General features: G+C 42.6%; 1 protein-coding gene across 1 annotated transcript in view; it reads left to right on the top strand.

Annotated features, from left to right (window-relative positions):
- The first annotated feature begins 5664 nt into the window (after positions 1 to 5664).
- The window catches only part of NUAK1 (NUAK family kinase 1), a 53194-nt gene continuing 35825 nt past the window's right edge, over positions 5665 to 23033 (top strand). Inside the window, exon 1 of the mRNA XM_081878384.1 lies at positions 5665 to 6715. Coding sequence (XP_081734510.1) covers positions 6293 to 6715 — 423 coding nt within the window. The 5' untranslated portion in view covers positions 5665 to 6292. The remainder of the gene's footprint in view (positions 6716 to 23033) is intronic.

Raw genomic sequence — 23033 nt, 5'->3', positions numbered from 1 at the left:
ATAAATGACAATCCAAAGATGGATCTATGAACTCTTTGTCTATTATCAGCTATACTGTTTTTATATAGCATTTTTTAAAAATTAGTCTGCTGTCCATGTTCTAACTGGGGATGGGCAACTTCAAGGCCCCTGCTTCTCTCCCGTCTTACGATTCTTAAACTGGAGTTCAAATCTCTCCTGCAAGGCTATTTATTACAAATTTCCTTTGTTCACTTTTCTCAGCATTGCATCTGGTATTATTTATTTATTCCCTGATAATGGACACACTTCTCCCTTAAAAACATTCTAATTCTTCTGAGTTGAATGAAACCATTTCCAGTTTATAAAGAGAAAGGACATGGTCCACAAAAAAGTCAGAATATTTGTAATGGTGTGATTTTTGCTTGGCACAAAATGTTTCCCACCACCTGGTGGAGCTAGAGGAAGAAACATGTTGAGTTCATTTCCTTCCCCACTACGGTTTGATGAGCAACAAATAATTCTTCCTTCACCTGCCTGCCTTTCCATAGCAGCAGGATGCAAAACACTTGCACCTGTACATCTACCTGAGACAATATAAACCATAACAATATGTTTGTGATTTTGCACTCGCGCAACAACAGCCAGTTTCGGGAATTGCTTTCAGAAGTATTCATTGAGCATTCAACCTGATTTGTTTGCACAAAGTTTGCAGGGAGCTTAGACAACACCAGTTCTTTACAAAGAATTCATTCTGATTTGTTTACAGGGAGGTTATATGGAATTGCATCTAGCAATCATTATGCCACGCTTCCCAGTGCATTTCCCCATTGCCTTCCTTATCGCAATAAGTTCTGTTTTGGAGTAGGGAAAGCACATTAGAGTTTCTTTATAAAAGCATGCTTGTGGTTATATCCTGAAACAAGATTTGAAGTAAGCCCATCAGGAGGGGTGGGGGAAAAGGTCTCAGAGAAACATTTGCAAGGCAGAATAAGCAGATATGGTGATGCTAGGCCCTAGCAGCTAGGAGCCAAGCACCCTCTCTGCTCCCGTGCATTGATTCTGCTCCATGCATTATTTAGGCAACCAATCTCTTGGGACACTGCAAAAGAGAGAGAGAGAGAGAGAGAGAGAGAAAGAGAGAGAAAGAGAGAGAGAGAAGTATAGTTCTGTTCCAAATCCACTTTGTGCTTTTTTCTGGACCAGCACCAGTGCCATGAGGTTAGCCATTAGTTAAAATAGTAGATTTGCTAAACAACAACAACAACAACAACAACTTTTATTTGTACCCTGCCCTCCCCAGCCAAGGCTGGGCTCAGGGCGGCTAACAAGCAATAATAAAAACAAGTTGAATGAATACAACTTAGAAACAAATCAAAAATTAAAACATGGAAAATGAGTGTTTAGAAAGATTTGAACAAAAATTTACATCTCAAGTTTGCATGTAAAAATGCACAAGATTAATTTACCACTCAGCTATTTTCAACTTTGTTGCCAGAGTGCCACCACTTCCAAGATTTGTGTGCGCATTAGCTGCTCCTATTTCCATATCTTATCTGCATGAATCTCCCAGCACAGAATGTTTCCATTGTTTTTATCATGTTATATCATTTCTGTTTCCAGTGCTCAAGATGTGAGTAACATTGCTTATGTAGCCAAAATGGTACCCACACAATGGGACTCAGCTGCTAGCTGAGGCTGACGGGAGTTGTAGTTCAAAACGTCTGGAAAGTACCAGGTTGAAGAAGGCTGATCTTTCGTGATTACACTGGACAAGTTTACAAAACCCAACCCTGTGTGCCATTGTGTACTTTACTGGTTAGACATGGGGGAAAGATACTGTGTCTGCAATCCAAACCCCACATAAGTTGGGTGTAAGCCATTAGGGAATTTGCCATTAGGCTGCAACCACTTATGGAATCACAGAATTGTAGAGTTGAAAGGAACCAGGAGCATCATCTAATTCAACCCTCCTACAATGCAGGAAAATGCAACTGGACCATACTTAGGCCGTATCAACACTGCAGACTTAAACTGCCTTAACAGAGCAGGAAATACTTTGGTCAGCCACTTGATCCAACTTCCTGTGCTGACGTTGAATTCCCATGCCCAGCTCTCCTACAGTTTTAACTCTCATTGATGTTTGAACCAGATGTACCGTATTTTTCGCCCCATAGGGCGCACCTAGTTTTTTGGGGGGGAAATAAAGAAAAAAAAAAAATTTACCCCCCAGGCGCGGGGCTGGGGCGGGGGAAGCCCGAGCTTCCTCTGACCCCAGCCCCCAGAACAGGCTGCTCTGCGCAAGCCGTGGGAGGGCTCCCGCGGCTTGCGCAGAGCTACCCGAAGCCCGGGCGCGACTGCTCAACACGCCCAGGCTTCGGGGTGCAGGCAGCTCTCCGCAAGCCATGGGAGCCTGGCGGGAACTCCCGCGGGCTCCCAAGGCTTGTGGATAGCTTCCTGAAGCCTGGAGAGCGAGAGGGGTCGGTGCGCACCGACCCCTCTTGCTCTCCAGGCTTCAGCGAAAGCCTGCATTCGCCCCATAGGACGCGCACACATTTCCCCTTCATTTTTGGAGGGGGAAAAGTGTGTCCTATAGGGCGAAAAATACGGTAGATATCTGGGGCAAACGTAGCCCATCCTGCCTGGCAAAGATGCTTGCAGGCAAGGAATATGTTTAGTGAAACAAAAAGATGGCTCAAGAAGAAAAAGTGTTCTGCTGCATGCCACAGAATGTGTTTCTTCAGGACCTGGGCAGATTCGTTCGCTGTTCCAGGAAAGCAATTAAAGCAGGAGAGTGATGAGTAAAATGCAAATGGGGTGCTGAATGACTGTACTGGATATTTCCACACTTTTTAGTTTGTATTAGGAGGCCTGGAAGCCCTGTAACTTCAGCTTATAGCTAATGATGTGTTGGTGTGAAAAATATATAATATTCAAGGAAACCATGAAGGATTTTTTTAATTTTTAAAAAATCCAGTCTACATGAATACAGTATGTGTACACATGCGCGCGCACACACACACACACAAGCGTGCACACACACACACAGAGGTGTATATACACAAACAATTGTAAGCCTTGATTATCCCCATGGACTCTGTTTCTTGTATTTAGTATTTAATATCACGATCATCTATAAATGGAAATAAAAAGAAGTACCAAAGGGAAGGAGGTAAGTGAGCTATTTCATAAGCATACCAATATAGTTTTTGTTTTTATTTAAAGTGGTCCCAAAAGGCCATTGCTGTCTGACTCATAAGACTCAGGGAGATGGAGCAACTCCCCTGAGAAGGACGGTTACATTTCAGGATTTTTAGCTAAAATGAACAAACAAATGGGAACATGTATAAATGTATAAAATTATTCATGATATAGAGAAAATGGATAGAGATTATTCCTCTAAAACCCGTGGTCATTCAGTGAAGCTGGTTGGTGGGAGATTCGGGGCAGACCCAGAGGGGGACTGCCTGATGCACAGAGGTGAAGCTAGGTCATTTAGGACTCTGGGCTTAATGGCTTTATGCAGGGCCAGGTGTGTATCACTTCAGCTGTGAAGCCCATGTTTTGTTTTTTTGTGTGAGGCGCACAATTAACGTTTCTCTCCTCCTGCCATGCTTGTACATTCCTGATATGCTGAAACAATACATTGCCAACTTTAATTAAAAAAAAGAAATGCTGACCATGTGCAGTTTCACATTTTAAAATCTCATTTAAATCATAGCTTTAGAAGAGGATTAGACAAGTTCGTGGTGAATAAGGCTATCAATGGCTATTAACTGTGATGGTTGTGTGCTGCCAATTGCTGGGAATCACAAGTAGGGAGAGCGCAGGCTTCTCAGAAGATGCTGGACAAGATGGGCCTATGGCCTGACTGATCAGGACTCTTTTTATATTTTAAAATCATAACACCATCCTGTCTATGGGAATAAAGTGGAGTTTGCTTCTGCTGACCTGATGCTAAGCCCATTTACTGGAAAACAAGCACAATTTTATTGTGGAAAAATTGATAGTAAAAACTAAAACTAAACATTTATAACCAAGTAAATTCTTGGCTGGTTGCCCTAAACTCTAAAACAGTTTTATTTAAAATAAGGATGCTATGCTCTGCAAATGTGACATGGAGGCTGGCAACAATGGAGGCTGCGGGAATCCCTTGCAGACGACTGCAGTGCCTGGAGACAGACGTTGTGTATCTATAGCAGTGACCAGAGGAGGAATGACTGCTGGGAGGAGCGCAGAGAGAAGAAATGCCATTGTGTATCTGCAACAGCAGAACCACTTTCATCTGCCACATCAACACACCACAATAATCCATGTTTTGAGGTAGCCAGTGCATGAATCACCACAGCTAGACTATCTTGTCTAAGAGCGGCCATAGCTGGTACGAATTGTAGCTGGTGAAAGGCACTCCTACCTACTGAGGCTACCTGCGCCTCCAGAAATAAAGATGGATCCAGGAGCACCCATAGACTATGCACCTATTTTTTCAGAGGCAGTTCCTCATCCAGAACTGGCAACTGGCCAATCTTCCGAACATGGGAACCACAAACCCACAGTGCCTCCATCTTCCAGGGTTCAAGCTCAGCTTACTGGACCTCATCCACTTCACCACCACAGCCAGATAATGGTCCATGCACAATCTCTCTTGACTTACGATGCCATGGAGAAGTAGAGCTGTTTATGATTAGTGTACTGATGACACCACAACTCTGCCACCCCCAACCTCTGAACAAATGCACCCAGTGGCTTCATGTTAAAAAGCAGCGGGGAGAAAATCATAACTGCAGGATAGTCTCCAGATACTACTCTTTGTACATAACTTGTGTGTAGGAGTGGAACCAGTGGGCAACAGGGTTCCAATACCCACCCCAAAGAGCTGGTTCATAGTAAGGGGCATCAAAAGCCACAGAGAGATCAAGCAGCAGAAGCAGATCCACATTTAGCTTTACACATTTGGCAATATATATATATATAGAGGGGGGGGTTCTGGGAAAAATGATTTTGGCACTCCCACCTGCCACTGCACCCAATGTTTTGACCATATGCAATTTTGGCTTTAGATGCCAACCCCGGGATGTAGCCCCTGCCTAAGTTGAGGGCTTGCTGTATCCATCTGGTGCTTTAGAACAGAACACAGGCGGACGGGGATGCGCCTGCGCCATTGAGTACACTAGCGTGGCATGATCCTTTTCGACTTGTAGCACATTCTCTCTTTATGGCCTCTCCATTCCAGAGACGGCGACCTGATGTTTTCTTCTGGCAAGGGAAACAAGAAAAGGTAGAAGTTGAGATCCTCGTGATTTTATTTATTTTTACACATAGCTGCCCCTAAATCTACCATCAAATTGCTGCTTGCATTTGTATCCATCCTAAAAAATAACGGATCGTGAGCACTGCAATACACCGTAGGACACAGAGAGAGAAAGAAAAAGAGAGAGAGAGAGCTCTAAGCACGCACAACTTTTTCTGTTGCCCCCACGTCGCAAAGGGAGTCCAGCCTGCTCCCTACTCTGGAGGAAAGGAGGCCCATTAACTGCCGCGCTGTGGAATAAAGCGGAATGCGCCGCAATAAAGGCCATCTGGCACCTCACACCCCCGAGCCGACGCACCCCCCCCCCATTCTGGCAGCGGCGGCTGCCCTGAGAGATCCCGCCCAATTCTGAGGCGAAAAGCAGGCGGGCGGGCGGGCGGGCGGGAGATCCGCTAGTCTCGGGGAACGGCTCCTCCTCCGAGCCAAGCCCGGCCCCTTGCCAGCCCAGACCCAGCGAGAAGACACCCCCAGCTCCGAGGGGCTGGCTGAGGAGGGCATGGGGCGAGCCAGGTGGAGGCGAGCCCACCGCGGCGGCCTCGCTGGCAGGGGGAGCACGGAGAGGGGGCTCCGCTCGGCCGCTCCCAACACACCAGCGCCGGCCGCCAAATGTAGCCCCGAGGAGGAGGAGGAGGACACTTAAAGGCGGGGGGGGGGCGGAAAGGCCTCGGGAGCCTCATGCTTCGCGGGCAGAGCGGCGGCGGGAGACTCGGGCTCCTCTCTCCGACCTCGGCGGAAGGGAAGAAGACCTAGGAGCGGGTCCCTTCCTCAGCCCGCTATCGCGAAGCGGGGCGCCTCCTCCCTCTCCAAATTCCCGCCTCCATGCGCTCTAGTCGCCGCGGCGGGTGAGGAGGGAAGCCGAGGGGCGCCGCCTTCTCCCCTTCCCCGCCCCTCGTGGGGGTGGGGTGGGGGAAAAGAAGAAAAGGGCCGTGGTTGTGGGGCTGGCCCGCCTGAAGGGAGGGTCGCCGAGGCTCCTCCCGCGCGGCGAGAAGTGCCTCCCCGGCGCACACGCCGCGCCAGCAGGAGATGGATGGGGCTGAGCTGGATGGCGGCAGCAGCGCAGAAGTGCCTCCTCCTCCTCCTCCTCCTCCTCCTCCGCAAGGCTGCTGCCAGGCGGATGCTGGGGCTCCCGGGGAGCCGGCCGGCGACCAAGCAGCCGCAGCAGCAAGTGCACAGCCACCACCGCCAGCAGCAGCAGCAGCCATGGTGGAAGAGCCCGCCGGGGAGGGCTCCGCCGCTGCCCCCGCTGCCTCGGCCGGCAGCGCCCTCGCCCCCCGCGCAGCGGCAGCAGCAGCAGCCCCTCCGGAGCTGAAGAAGCAGCAGCAGCAAGGGGTCAAGCGGCACCACCACAAGCACAACCTGAAGCATCGCTACGAGCTGCAGGAGACGCTGGGCAAAGGCACCTACGGCAAAGTCAAGAGGGCCATCGAGAGGTTTTCCGGCAGAGTGGTAAGGGCTGCGGAAGGCGGAGGCTGTTGGAGATGCTCCGGATGGAGAGATGTCATGGGGGCGGCGGCGCGGGGGGGGGAGCTGCTGTGCATTGCACTCATTCCTGAGCTTTTCCCTTCATGGCGTGTCCGGCCTCACAACTTGGGACCTGAATTCTCCCCCCGCCCTCCAACTTTTTCTAACTTTTGCTTTCTAGAGCTCCCACTTTTGTGTGTGTGTGTGTGTGTGTCTTGATGTAGACCTCTCCGCCACGCCGTTATGCGATTCATGATTTGGGGTGTGTGTGTTTGTGAAGTCTGATTTCTCCCAAAGTATTTACACCTAGAACTGTATCCTCTCTTAAATCATAACTGTCAGGTGCAGATCATTTAGGAAATTTTTAGTATTGTTTGTAAATGGGCATTCCCCTCCCCTCCAAATTGATCAGTCCTTTTACTGTTCTTTCAAAGTGTGGGCATACGAAGTTCCCTGGAATGTATTGTGTTTTCTAGTAAGCTAAACAGAAAATGCTATTCAGCTTAGAGTTCCTTTAAACCAAAACACTTCATTGCTGGTTTTTATGACCTGAACTTTACTGACCTCTTTAAACAAACACATTGATGCTGCTCCTGTACCTCAGTGAGCTTAAGAGTCCCCTTGGCTCATCTGTGTCTGCCGGCTAACAGTTTAAACACAGCTGTCCCGATGTGGCATTGTACTGTAACTCCAGCCCAACTTTTTCTTCTGTCACAGGAGATCTCATGGGCAGATGGGAAATGCTTGTGCAATAAGCTAGAAGCATTGCTATTTTCTGCATTGCCATTTAATATCTATTAGTGGACCTATGTTCCAGCTCATGTGGGTTGGTTCTGTATTTGAGTCAGCTATGCCTGTACAGATATTTTTCTGAAGCATTCCAGGCAGACTGCAGCTTTTCAGCAGTGTGATTTGTGAGTGAAAAAAAAAGTTCTAATACAGTATGAAAATTATATATAAATGATTTTATACGCAGATAAGCTTGTGTTATGTATTCTTCCATTTTGTTAAATTGTTAAGAGGACAGCTAAACAAAGCAGAGATGAATGCAAATGCTGACTTTAAATGCATGATATAAGCACCGAGTCATATTACATGCATCTAGGTTAAGTTATAGATTTTTTTACATCATTTTTACATTATCCATCTAAATTTATTATTTTTAAAAGAATGCTTTTGATTCTTTTTAAATTTGCTTTGAAACAGATGTAACTTTGTAGCTTCATTGGAAACCAGCATTGCTATTTATAATCTCTATTTATTTTAAGATTAAAATGCTTGGCTTAATTTATTTGTTCAAACAAACTGACTAGCTCAGGATAGTGTTTACTTGTATTAAATATGGCAAAGTGCTTTTGTTTTCTCACCTCTAAAAGCACATACATATTTCTTTAGGGTCTACTACTACAAGGAATTATAACTGGTTGCTATGACTCCATGCCAGATGTACATTGACTTCTTGAACAGTTTTTCCTTTTCTCCAAGCTCTTAAAATGCAGAACTTCAGTTTTTCACTTTATACGTTAGGGGAGAATGTTGTGGAAAAGGTCTGGGCCAGCAGAGGCACAGGAGTTCATTTAGCTTTTCCTTTGCTTTCTTTGCTCTGTTTCTGTTCTCCTTAGTCATCAGCATTTATGGCATCATTAAAAAGCTCTGAATAGACTCTGTACTGTGACCAGCAGAGGGGGTTCTTGAAGCAAAGTGACTGGCATATTTCCTATCATGACTTCACAGCAAATTGTCAAATAAAGAGGAGCTAAGTATTAGAAATCCCAGGTCACACTCCCACCTATGTCATTTGCTTGCTGTCAGATTACTGGGTTAGGTAACCTTTTCCTACACAGCAGCAGCATGTAAATATTTGGAACCATATGGCAACAGCTTGCAGCCTAGAAACAACTCTAGTACTCTGCCCTCTCAAAGTTATATATATATGTGTGTGTGTGTGTATATATATATATATATATATATATATATGCAGGTTTTGGTGTCCTCGGGTGTCTTCCCGTGTAAAAGTTGGGGTGTCTAGGCGACGTTTCGACGAGGTCTCACTCGTCATCTTCAGGCTGGTGCTTTCGGCTTCTTGTTACTGGAACAGAGCAGGATCTCAGTGTTTGAGTTCCTATAAATACTGTAGAGGGGGTGTGGTGTATAGCCTCCAATGTTCTGGGCAGAGAGGAAGTTCCCAGGTTAGTGTGCCTTTTCTTCTTTTGTTCCTTAATTACTTGAGAGATATCTTGAGTGATTTCTTGAGTGATATCCTGAGTACCACTTAGGTGGGTCATTAGGTGTGGATTAGTTGTTAAAGTCTTTGTGTCTTGACCTCTTGAACTTTGTGAAGAGTTTTCCTGAGAAGATGGCTGTACTGTACTTAGTTGTGCTCTGGCTTGGCTTCGTGTATAGGGGCGAGCTGTGGTTTTGTGGCTTGTGTCAGCCAGATCTGTGTAGGGATTGCAGGGGGGTGCAGCATCCGGAGGTGCACCCCCCTGCAATCCGGAGGTGCACCCCCCTGCAATCCCTACACAGATCTGGCTGACACAAGCCACAAAACCACAGCTCGCCCCTATACACGAAGCCAAGCCAGAGCACAACTAAGTACAGTACAGCCATCTTCTCAGGAAAACTCTTCACAAAGTTCAAGAGGTCAAGACACAAAGACTTTAACAACTAATCCACACCTAATGACCCACCTAAGTGGTACTCAGGATATCACTCAAGAAATCACTCAAGATATCTCTCAAGTAATTAAGGAACAAAAGAAGAAAAGGCACACTAACCTGGGAACTTCCTCTCTGCCCAGAACATTGGAGGCTATACACCACACCCCCTCTACAGTATTTATAGGAACTCAAACACTGAGATCCTGCTCTGTTCCAGTAACAAGAAGCCGAAAGCACCAGCCTGAAGATGACGAGTGAGACCTCGTCGAAACGTCGCCTAGACACCCCAACTTTTACACGGGAAGACACCCGAGGACACCAAAACCTGCATTCCTGTACCCGTGAAAATCTACGAAAGCATATATATATATATATATATATACCTTCCTTGAGTATATATTTTAACCAAGTGAAATTTAGGTATAGAGCATACTATTAGGCGTTCTTGACTGATTAATCAGACGTTGACATATAAAATGTGAGGTACTGAATTTTCTTTGGCTTCTGGGGCAGATATTGTGAAATCTGCAGGGTTGGCAGATGGATTGTGATCTGAACCTGGTATGAATCTGAAGGATTTCCACCAGTGTCCATGAAGCTATGCTAATATGAAGCCTACATAATGACATATTCTCCATTATATTTTAATAGTGCAGGGCTTTAAATTGCATTGTCTTACAAAGAAGTGTTTTTGAATATAGCATTATAACTTGCATGCACTAGAAGCTTCTATTTTTCCCCTCCTCAATATATACACTTATCAGGCTTGGGAAAATCCCAGATGCCACAATGTACAACTTAAAAAAATAAGTCTTAGTAGTATCTAGGAGTTTGAAATATTTTTTCAACTCTGTAAAGGGCTATTGCCAAAAAATGATTTTTTAAAGAAACCTGAAGTACTTTTCCGGCCTTAGCTTATTAGATGGAATATAGATTAGTTATATTTAGTTTGTTGTTGGCAACAACTTGTTATTTAAACATGTTTACTCAATAATACAACAGCTAGAGACTGGGCTGTGTAATGCATGAAATGTAAGAGCACAATCACCCTGTACAAGGGCAGCCAACTTTCCAAACATTTGTTGGGAGATGTTACATGCAAATGGCTGTAAGTACTAGGATAAAGAGATGACAGAAGAAGTTTGCAAAGTAGAGTGTATTTTGAAAGTTTTGTGGGAGTTCCATCTAGTTGCTCAGATGTAGTCAAACAAAACTTTTTTTAATACTGCAGTCTGACTTGAATAAGATATAAGCAAAATTAAGCAAACATGTTCAATGTGAAGCATATGAGAGATACACAAAGAAAGGAAGAGTTGGAATGGTGCTTGTGGAGAACCTCTATGACACTGTTGCACCTTATTGCCTGTAGAAACAGACAGATGTACGTGCTTGGTCATCACAATCAAAAAGGGGTGTGGGCTGATGAAGGTGCTGTAATAACAACAAAGTTACATAGTAGGAACAAAGCATAGTCTATACAGTCATTCCTCTTTTTACTTTCGGTTTAGGTTATGTCTTTTCAGGTTGCGTCCCGTGGCGACCCGGAAGTAACGGAACAGGTTACTTCCGGGTTTCGCCGCTTGTGCATGCGCAGACGCTCAGAATGATGTCACGCGCATGCGCAGAAGCAGCAAATCACGACCCGCGCAGACGCGGGTTGCGTTCTGCTCATGATGCAAATGGGGCTCCGGAACGGATCCCATTCGCAACCAGAGGTACCACTGTACTGTATATTGGTTTTGGAAGTAGATGCAGCATTCCAGTTACAAAGGAACAGCATATTGATCATATATAATGTTTCATGTGTGTCCTGAGTTACTCCATGATCTAACTCTCCTTTTCTCACACAGTCATGTTCACGGTCTCTCATGTATCTCAGGTCTTCATCAACTTACAGTGCAATCCTATGCAAGTTTACTCAGAAGTAAGCATAATTTAGTCCAATGAGACTTATTCCTAGGTAAGCGTATAAAGGGTTACAGCCTAATTAATGTGTTGTGGTTTTTTTTACCAGGTTAGTGGGAGCTTTTCTTACTTGTCTGGTCTGTTCTGATAGCCAGCACTGAAATATATTTATATTTCATACGTGGTGAGACAGAGTTGGATGATTCCAAGGTCACCATAAAAAGTGTGTCCCCAATTATAAATTCTATTAAAACCAATGATGGCTGCCCACTGGGGCTGTAGGGTGAGGGCCAGGGCAGCTAGCAGCAGGTGGTGTCAAGCAGCAGAGGAAGCAACATCAGGTTGCCAGGAATGGATAAGACAAGGAAAGTTCTTAGCATCTGCTTTTTATTCAATATTTACAGAGAGAGGCTTGGAATGCAGCTTCTTGGAATAATGGCCTTGTTCCATGTGACTCTCCACCCCCTTTTTATCCCACTTCCTCATTCGTCATCATCTCCTCTACGGGTGGCACTGAGGGCCCTTTGCTTCTGAGCCCTTTGCTCTCCTACTTTCAAGGCTCACCGGGTTCTGGGAGGGAGGGTCTGAAATGCTTTCTAAAGACACTGTGTCTGTCAGCTGTTGCCCTCCTGCTGCTTCCTCTTCCTCCTCCTCTCCCATTATTTCCCAGCTTTCCCCCTCATCTGCCTCTGAGCTGTGACCTCCCTCAAACCCCTGTTGTAATTCTGAACTGTCTACTTCTTCTCTGGAAGGATCAGGCTGGGGAGGCAGTCTCCACCATTACTCCTCTACCCAGTCCCTGACAGGCGGAGGTTGTGATAGGTGAAAAGATTGCATTAGGTAGAAGTTTTAATTGGTGGTGGGGAGAAAAAGTAAGGCAAGGGACTGGACAGAAAAAGTGAGGTTAACAGGTGGAGAGAGCTTTTCTCCACTGTGTTGCAAGAAAGGAAATAGTGGAGTGCATGGTGGTTTGCCATTGTTTACTGGGAAGGAGAGGGGTACGAGCAAGGAAGCAGGATGGTTGGCACAGCACAGATGTAAAGATGGAGCCAATCTGGCACTCTTGCTGGTATGTTTGCGCTGAGTCAATCTTCCCACGACCTTCCCCTTTCCTTCCTGGTATGTGGAATGACTCAGCTGTTGGGAGGTCAGGTGAATGCTGCCACCCCACTCCACTATCCCCTACTGACAGAAGCCAGCAGTCTTGTCATGGTTCTTTGCACCTGCTTTCGCCCAGTCACCAAAGTGGTGTGGTGGCTGATCATCTCCTCTCTGTTGGACCAGAACTGCAGCAACAATAATATGAAAACATCCTGATCAAATTTTGATTGGTCAATGGACACCAATCAAGAGTAACATTAGAAGGAATATTTTGAAGTGTTTACAACAGATTGATTGTGGGTTTACGTTTGGAAGGAACCACTTTATGCAAATTGCAGGAAATAACTCTGTCCTGATTGGTTAGGTGTTTCTGTTTTCAAGGAAAGAAGGTTACTTAGAGGATTGGTGGGCCTTGTCGTCCTGCCCGAATGCTAATTTTTATGGGAAATTGCTTGAAATAAGGTCACAGCAGTGCAGACACCATGATGGGCAGAGAGTGAGTGATTATAAGAGAAGGAGAGAGAGTGCAAGCTCTGGAGTTAAGGGGGAGACTGGTGGCTTTTGGTGGGTTGTTGCCCTTTTTGGCCACCTAATTAAAACAATACTTTGCACAGGTTGGAATATGGGATGGGCATTAGCAGGTTTCAAGGGAACTGAAACCCAAAGCTTTGGAAGGCTTGGTTGAGGATGAGGGATGTATGTGTCTGAGTATCTGTGGGTGGGTAGTGGCTCTAAGAATATAGATATCTGAAATATTTGTGGCTGAGTGTAGTATGCGTACAGGAAAGGTGAGACTGGTGGGTTTGTGGATAGTGGGTGCCAGATGCGGTCAGATATGTAAGTTTTGGTCTTTGAATTGTGGCTTTTAGGGTGAGGAACTCTGGCTAATATTTGGCTGCCTGAAGTACAATTCAGAGTGGAATTTAGTTCATTGTTTGCCAAGTTGCTTTCAACCAAAAGCATAATTGCATTGTAATGTGTTATTACTAACAGCTTCAAAACATCATTTGAGAAAAATCATAATAGAGGGAGTATGTAACATTAAAGCATTGTGTGTTGAGCCATGTGTGTGGGTTTTTTGTATCATTAAATTCAAGATTAGGATATTATGTATGACATATGGAGGAAATTATATCTGAAAGCATATATAAAATTATGTTTTGGTATCATACATGTTGGATAAAGCTGTTTGGAACAAACAGTTCCTGCTAAAGATTGTTTAGTGTTCATAGAATTCTTCTCACAGATTCCTTGTAATTATCCATTATATATACCAAATGCTGCCTTTAACCATCTTTTTTTAACAGATGTCGACATTTTGTGTGTCCATTTGGCAGGACATTTTTTTAAAAAAACAACAACAGCCCTGTCCTATTGCTAGATACTTGAGTTAAGGTGGAAAGAACTACAAAGTGAAATAAATGCATCTGTGCAGTACTGGGTGACCAATTTATTTACGCCTCAAATGTACCCAGGTTTTCATTTGTGTTCTCTTGCTGTTGTTTTCTGAACTCTGCTTTTTCAGTCAGGCATAGGATTCTCATTTGTCTTGCCCACATGAAAGCCCAGAGCATCTGTAAGTTATAGTTTGTGAAATATCTGCTTTTAAGCAGCACATATTTATCACCATGTCTGCACAGACAACACTGTACATTGTATAAATTAGGAGAGCCTAGACACTGAACACTAGGGGGCTGGGTGAGATATGCCATGGGAGTACGTATAGTGGCTGCCCATGCTGATCAGATATCTTGGATCCATACCAAAACTTCCAGATGTTTAATACATATAAAGACCCTGCAGTAACCTTTCGTTACAGTCTAAAGTGGGAGAAAATACCTCCATGTGGCTAGTTAAGTATGAAGCTATTTGATGTTCAAATTGTAGTAAAGTACATAAAGAAACCAGCATGTGTACCAATGAACCTCTTCTACAGTTGTTAATGTTATTTAATATTGGTGATATCTCAGCTGTCTGAGGATGAGCACATACATGGGCTTTGATGTCTGGCTTTTAAATTTTTCACTGGTCCAGGATTGAGTACAAGCCCTAAATATGATACAATTCAGGTCTTGTTCTAATACTTTTGGAGGATAAGAATAAAATATGGTTTTTATTGGTTACTTTTTATTTGAAAAAAGGAGCTATGGGATAAGTTCTTGGTGGGATTGGAATGTCACAAGATTGGGCTAGAAAGCCATCTGAAGATAGAATCAGTTTGCAGAAAATAGGCAATTTCTTCCATAATTTCACAGCTGTAGATATGATCAAAATATTTTTGTGCAGAGCTAATTTACTGTCACTAGCTGCATTAAATTTTCAACACAATTTTATATTTTCCAAAGGTATATATCCCTCCTCTAGCTTTAGGTAACTCATGGAGCAATTCTATACATGTCTACTCAAAAAGCTCCATTGAGTTCAATGAGACTTGGTCCCACTCGAGTTCATAAGATATTGCAACCTCATACGCATTCCTTAAATGTGAGTGTTGCTTAGGAAATAGGGGACCCATATTTGGAGGCCAAATCTGAATAGCTCAAAATCCAGCACTGGAGATCTAGAATCAGAGAGTGCTGTGCAGTTTCTGCATTTCAAAGCTTAATGTCTATAGTTTGGCAATTGTATGCAAATGACATTTGAATTTCTCTTAGAACGGGCACTGCTTGCATTTCCATAATTCTTGGAAAGCAGAAATATCTCATAATCACTTTAACAATTCTGTGTTTAACTGTTCAGAGCAGAAAATATTTGTCAAAAGAAAAAGTGACCAGGAGAAGAACATTGTAGAAATCTGTGTACAGTACAGTTGAATGCTACTTCATAGTTCAGTCATAAAATACATCTAAAATACAATATTGCTGCCTGACCACAAAAATATTTTAAGATACTTGTAAGAGAAGACATTTGGACCTATACCAGTATGCTGAAAATATTTAATAGCTGTTTTATGATAACAAAAGCTAGCTAGGAAACTTTGGTGTGGCTTTTCTCTGAAACTTGGCAAAAGTTGCTATTTTATATTTTATTGATTTTGTATTTTGATGATGACTGTTTTAAGTTACTTGTTTTTCATAGCCATCCCTTGGTCTTGTGAAGAAGGATGATATATAAGTCTCATAAAATAATTTAGTATTAATTTAAAAAATGGAAGTGAACATTTCCAAACTCTTCCTTTGGGGCAGCACTGGCAAGGAAGTGCTGGAATACACAAGCCCAATATTTGACCATGGTTACTTTTGCAGTAAACCATGGTTCAGCCATGATAGCTGAACTATCTTAGTAATCTCTTTCAAGCTTTTGAGGGGAAGATGTTATAATTAAGGACTTGAATTTCTTCACATAGGTCTTCCATCTACAGTGAAATATATATAGAATTAAAATAAACATGGGACTGGTGTCAGACATGGTTCAGGGAGCAGAGTTAAAATTAAACTCATCCATACGTTCACTGGAATGAATAAACCTTAAATTTCAGTAACCCAGCTGTAAAATAAAAGTAGTAATTTACCTCACAGTTATTGTGAGGATTAATGAGATTAACACTAATAATTTCTTATGTATTTTATAAATTTCCTTCCTCTAGTTTTCCTCTGTTGAAAATAAAAATGTGCCACCATAGATATTATGAATTTATCTGTCTTGGATATCCTCAGGAGAGAAAACAGGAAATTAATTTTTCGGTGGTGCAGTAAGTAAAATTCTGATTCTAGTTGCACGGATCCCACTGCTTTAGAATTGGGCCTGTTGTTTGAATGGAAAGTATTTCTTAAAACAGAAAAAAACAACACTTAATGACACACTTGAAAGCAGTCTGTGTTATTGTCTGTTGAACAAAGCTTGTGCTTTATGAACTGGCTGATCATAAAGGCAGCATAAATCATGTAAAACATTCTCATTTGCTCTTTGTGCTTTTTGCAGATGGGGCTCATAGCAGAAATGCAGTCAGATGTCTGCTCCAGGATATTTTAGCTGAACTGTATGAGTCCATTAAACAAATGTAATGGCTTTTTGGAAAGACTTGCTATGCATTTGAAACCAAATGTTTTACACAGAAAACATCTGGGAAGTATGGGTGTTTGTGTGTGTGTGTGTGTACGTACAGCACATTGGAAAATAGCTTTATTGAGCCCAGCTGGGTGGTTGCTCGGGATGTGGTTGTAGGATATGACAGTCTAGTTGTTATAAGGAATAATTTATTTGAAGTATTGCCATCAAATGAATATTTGGCACAGAAGTGAGCATCTTTGTTTCATTGAGCTCACAAATTCTTCTCATTATCATTCCAACAAAACCTGCCATGACATTTTATATCCTGTTATATAAGCTAATTCAGATAATGGCATGCTTTTAAACGGGTGTGTACATTAGAGAAGACACTGTAGAAATAAATCAGTTATTAATCCCTCCTACCCAAAACCCCAAGGTGATAAGATTATATTGGAAATGGTCTATTTTTATTTTTTTTGCCTTAATCCCATGTGCTTGTTAGAGGAATGTAAAAGTTAATGCATGAAAATATATGTTTTTACCAGGTTCTATTAGTTCCTTAGTATAGTGTGTTATAATTCCATTACACATAGTGGATTTGGTTTCATTTTAGCTGAGCCAGGGGCTTGCAATTTCTAGGAAACAGCTGATAATACATGTGGAAAAAAATGTCCAAACTATTCTCTTGTTAGGATGCTGATTTTAGCATTAAATTGCTTTTGCAGTTTAGGCTGACTCTCCAATTAGAGGAAAAATTGTTTAAAGTTCCGAACAACAATGCAGCCACATCTTCAGGATAATTTAAATAAAAAACAAAGAAGTGAAAGAGGCTAGCTTAGGCAGACTCCGGTTCATTCCCATGCAGTGAACAGTTCACATTGCACAACCCTGCTTTTAAATAGTTCTACACAGTATGACATGATTTGTGGTATTTGCTGAAATGAAATTCTGGCTGGAGTAGCCGGAGCAGGGAATTGTTCTGCACTCAGGGGAAGGTGGTACATCCAAGTCTGTGTTAAGGTCATTGGCAGGGTGAAGTGGGAAGCCTGAGTTGCTGCTGTTGTTCTGCCTAACTTTTTTTTTTGGGGGGGGGGATTGGCAAAGAGATTTTAAGACTCAGAATATTGAGTCTCCTCCAGTTGTGCTTGGCCTTGGTATACAGTGGTACCTCAGGTTACATATGCTTCAGGTTACATACACTTCAGGTTACAGACACTGCTAACCCAGAAATAGTGCTTCAGGTTAAGAACTTTGCTACAGGATGAGAACAAAAATTGTGCTCTGGCGGCGTGGCGGCAGCAGGAGGCCCCATTAGCTAAAGTGGTGCTTCAGGTTAAGAACAGTTTCAGATTAAGAACGGACCTCCGGAAGGAATTAAGTACTTAACCTGAGGTACCACTGTATATTGCAAAAGGTAGGTGTGGGTTGTTCCTGTACCCTTCCTGGCATACATTCCTTCTGGTATTTTCAAGGTGGCCCTTGTAATGTTCTTTTGATTTCTTCTTTAAGAAAATGATAGATGATCCAGACATATGAATGTTTCTTAGAAAGTAATCTTTTAAAACTAAAAACAGTAGAAATCCACAGTGTGCAGATACAGCTTCCCTGATGTGGCCTGGTCTACACAGTAGAACAAGATGGTACAATACTGACATGGTATGTCTGGGGTGGGGAACCTGTGGCCCCCTAGATGTTGCTGGCTATAACTCCCTTGACTACAACTCATTGCCCTTGACTGTTGGTCATTGGCTGGGGCTAATGAGAGTTGGAATCTATAACAACTTCTGGAGAACCACAGGGTTCCCTACCCCTGTGGTACAGTTTACCACTTCAGACTGCAGGTCAGAAGAAGGGGGAAGATACCATTTTATTCATTTATTTTTCTATGTGAAACATTTTAATCCATCATTTCCAGACAGTTAATGAGAATTAAAACATGCAAAACAAGAGTAAATAATAGACACAAAAGAGCAGCAGATAAAAGCCAATTGATACAGTGGTGCCTCGCAAGACGAAATTAATCCGGTTTTCTCGTCTTGCAAAGCAAGCCCATTGACAGCTTAGCGGATTAGCGCTATTAGCGGTTTAGCGGCTTTTAGCGGATCAGCTGATAAGCGGCTTAGGGCTTAGGAAAAGGGGGGGGGGGAAAGGGAAAAAACCCCGCAGGAACTCGCAAGACATTTTCGTCTTGCGAAGCAAGCCCATAGGGAAATTCGTTTTGCGAAGTGCCTCCAAAACGGAAAACCCTTTCGTCTAGCGGGTTTTCCGTCTTGCGAGGCGTTCGTCTTGCGGAGCACCACTGTAGTCAGAAAATATAAAAGTTTGGATGAGTTAGAAAGGTTCTTTCCTGGCATGTAAAAGACAGAAAAGTTGGTGATAAGCATTCCTCCCTTGAAAGGACATTCCATAATGCTATTACTAAAAGGTCCACATTTCCACCTCATTTTTCTGAATATATAGGCCAGTCTGAGTTATGAGTACATCCTACAAAGTTACTTCTTTACTTATTCTTTCTTTTTTCATTATGTTCATTGTTATATGGTGGATGAAAAGTTAGAGTATATAACTGCCCAGGAAATTATGTTTTGACTTTTGCAGGAAGATGTGCTGCAACTGTGCAAAACAAAACTGTTCCAGAGACTTTAGAATTATTTCACTTTTCTTTTCTCTGATTTGCCAAGATTTTATTTTTTGTGTTAATTTTTGTGAAACTTAGAAAGCATTTCGTTTTAAAAAAAAGAATAAAAATGTCTGATGTATTAGGAAGCTGATCATTAAGAATCATTTTGTAACCAGAAATGTATTTAAATAATGAAAAGAGGCATAAAGAACAGGGTGGGCATGATCATTCTCCCAGCCCTACCCAGGTTATAAAACATGTCAGCCATTGCTTTTACTTTCTTAAGAACTTATTTGGATGGAAAGAACCTATACCTTGTGGAATCCTAGTTTGATGTTGTATTTGGCCCCAGCAAGTGTGGAAGCCAAACATAAACATCTGTTTGGCAATTTTGCAGGAAGTTAAATATAACTATAGCTTTTGTCCTTTCAGCAGATCTTGCACTCAGTATTGGTCAACATTTGCTGAAGTCAGAATTACATCTTCATAGTTAAAAGTTTTGAAACAGTTTTCAATTCCATTCCAGTTTTGAATTCCACCTCCTTTTGAAAGGAATTGTATTCATTCAAATGTGAATTTGCTTTGAAAGATGTAATTTGTCAGAAAGGTTTGAGAAGAAATTGCTCTCTTTCTTTTTAATCTATTCATAGTTCCTCCGAACCTCTACTTTGTCTGCTTCAGGTGACTTCTTCCCTTCTTCCCAGAATCACAGATGGTAGTTCAATTTTTGGATGTTCTGACAGAGATGTCTTGTAACAGCAGAAGAGAAGACTCTGCATAAACTATTAGATATTTTCAAATTATTACAATGTCTTCTAACCCTTTCCTGTTGGCTACAGGCTTAGGAAATATACCAGCAGTTTCCAGCATACTTATATTGAATTTGTGCTCCTACCAGCTTGGCACTAAGCAAAGTACATAGAATTTCAGCAGCCCGGCACGCCCGCCCCCCCCCCCCCCATCACCAATAGCTACTAGAAGAGAGAAGGAGCTCTGGATTCTATCAATGTGACCTTCTACCATTCATATAAATAATAAGGTTGGCAGGGACCAATAAAATCATGTCCAACCCCTTAAAACAGGATTACCCTTCCTGCATATCAGTCCACACTGCCGCAGACAGTTGCATTATAGTGTCAAGCTTGTACAACAGTTTACTCAAGCAAGGAAATAAAACCATCACATGGTGCAGATTAAAAGCAAACTATGGTCAATAGCTAATGAAACCTGGGGAAGGTGACAGCCTGATGCAAAGCATGAACAAAACCCATCAACTAAGTATGGTGTGTGTATACATTCTAGGAAGCCTGCCTTTGTTCAATGTGGATGGAGATGAAGATGCAGCTGGAAGGTCCAAATGCCTCACGTTGATAAAATTGGCCTGGATAATAATGCTAAGCCACCATTAAGCGGCCTATAGCTTACTAGGATCAAGCAAATGTGCTAGTGCATGCTGCTCAAATCACACCTCCACCACCTCCTCCCTCTTGCCACTTCAGGAGGGGCAGCGTACAGCAGATGTAAAACTTAATATAGAAAAATAAGCCAATAAATAAAACAAAATGAAACAAGGCTGTGCACAATACACTTGAAAATACTATAAAAATTCCAGCACCGTATACAATAAAATATTCAATTAAAAGCTAGAGAAAAGAGGCGAGTATTCAAACATTTCTTCAAAACCTGAACCAATGCAACCAACCACATAATGGGGTATTGGGGGTTTTTTTTGGCGGGGGGGAGCTGGTGGTGGGGAATTTCATAAAGCAGGAGCCCATCTCTGAGAGGACCCAAACTTTATTGCCTATCAGCTTTAACTGTTAAAAGATATTGAGTATGCATGCTTACTTTGCAAATTTAAAATACGTTGGTAGACCATGGGGCCTTACATAAAAAAATCAGCAACACAGGTCATGCAAGACTAAAGTAAACCTGTTTATGTTCCAAACATTATTTTTGCAGAGCTGGATATTACAAGGGAAATGTGGAGTTCCTAAACCTGTGTTAACCCTCCCAGTGCTAAGGTGGAGGCTGGGAGAATTGACTGGTGTGAGACGCTGCTTATTCTTTACCCTTAACTGTCCCCTGAAATTTTTCCTTTCTTTGTTGATGAGTTAAGCACCTCTCCCACCCATCTACTGACCTCCTGCCAGAACGGAAGTGTTAGTAGAATTCATTCCCACAAGATGTAATGATGGCCACTGTCCAGATTCCCACCCCAAAACACACAAGCAGATTCTCTTATTTGTAAGTAAAAAAAGAGAACCTTATTCAGGCAGCCAACAGTACAGACTCAGTAGCAGACAAAGTTTTCAGGAATCAGTGTTCAGGAGCAGGGCATGTTTGGAACAGGGCAGAAGTGACAAAGACGTTCCAACATGTTACCCTGTCCCTCCCACCAAGACTTTAAAGATGACGTGTGTACTCGTTTGCCTTCTGGGAATGTTGAGATTGCAAACATGCACACTCCATCAGGGCAGATGGGTCTGCTTCCATCTGCAAAGGGGTCACCTGGTTCTAGGTGACAAGCCTGCACCCCCCTGTTCAGACAACTGTTCAATTGCTACCACTTCCTTTCCCTCAAATAAACCTGAGATTATTTCTTTGAAATAATGCTAGTTTGAGAGCTGTACTGACTTGTGCCTCTGATTTATCTAAAGCACAGATGTAATATGGGAAGAAGTGGCAGTGTTTCTCATACAGCACAATAAAGATGACTCCAGACTGAGCTCACCTGGAGGAGCACCACTAATAATGTCAACTCAAAACTAATGAATCATACCTTCTCTTTCAAGCCATAAGGCTGACAATACACAGAAAACACTTTGGCCATTCTCATCTTTAAAGGACTGGATACTTTACCTAAATAAGCAATAAAGACAATTGTTTCTTAGGAGTCGTTTAGGCAGAGCTTGGCTTTCTGGGATTACTTGCAATTCATATTTTTTGTGAGTTAAACCTTTCCCTAGAGGGTGTGTTCTGGAAAAAAAACGGCCTGTCTGCAAAATATGGCAAGTACCAAACAATGAGGGGATGTAATTCTGGCAGCAGGGCAATGCTTAGGAAGTACGTACTCAAATCCTGTTACCACCTAAGGGTGAGGGCAGAGGGTAGGAAGGGAGTTACAAATGTACCTCCCATCCTTTGGGAGTGCAGCATAAATCCTCTGTTCCGAGTGCCTGGTTCAGTTACGCAGAATAGCTTTTGAATCTGTGTATAACAGGGAGGAAAATCTCCCTCTTATTCACTCACTAATTCCTCTTCTGTTGCTGAGTCACCACTGTTGATAGGATAATGTTACTTACAGCCAGAGAAATTGGCAGTGCAAAAGTGAAATGCATACACTTAGAAGCATCTTAGTTCTCGGCACAAGCTCAAGAGTGTATCAGTTAATGCAAATAAAACTTTGATTTGACATTTATCATCTTCATTCAGCCCTTTTGGTTTCTGAGAAGGCAGCTTTCCTTTGCAAGCAGTGTCATGGTAGCAGTAAATTAGCTTTTGTTTTAGGAAATGATCTTTTTAAAACAGTGTATTGGGAAACTAAACTGTGGAGCAGATTCTTGTAGTTGTGTCTATGTATTATCTGCAGTGATTTGAAAAGAAAGATAATATACGGTATCTAGTCATCTGGTATACAAGTAAAATCTAAGGTGGCTGAATTACTTTCCTCAGGCCCATGTACGTATATTATTTTTTCATTGCTTGTTGATGCCATGGGCTACAAACAATCTTTGGAAACATCAGTTTCATTTATATTTATTAGGTGAGATACAGACTAAGTTAGTTGTATTTAATTCCCCTTGAAATTGTGGAGTTTAAGATAACCTAGACTAGCTTTTTGCACTGATTTCAGTTGTATGTGTATATCAAATGTAACAAAAAGAGCTTAAAGGTAAAGGTAAAGGACCCCTGACAGTTAAGTTCAGTCACAAACGACTCTGGGGTTGCGGCACTCATCTCGCTTTACTGGCCGAGGGAGCCAACGTTTGTCTGCAGGTCATGTAGCCAGCATGACTAAGCCGCT

The sequence above is a fragment of the Podarcis erhardii genome, assembly GCF_964252035.2.
Source record: "Podarcis erhardii genome assembly, chromosome: 10".
In the NCBI taxonomy this organism is placed as follows: domain Eukaryota; kingdom Metazoa; phylum Chordata; class Lepidosauria; order Squamata; family Lacertidae; genus Podarcis; species Podarcis erhardii.
The sequence above is the reverse complement of the archived record's forward strand: the minus strand, read 5'-3'. Positions and strand labels throughout refer to the sequence as shown.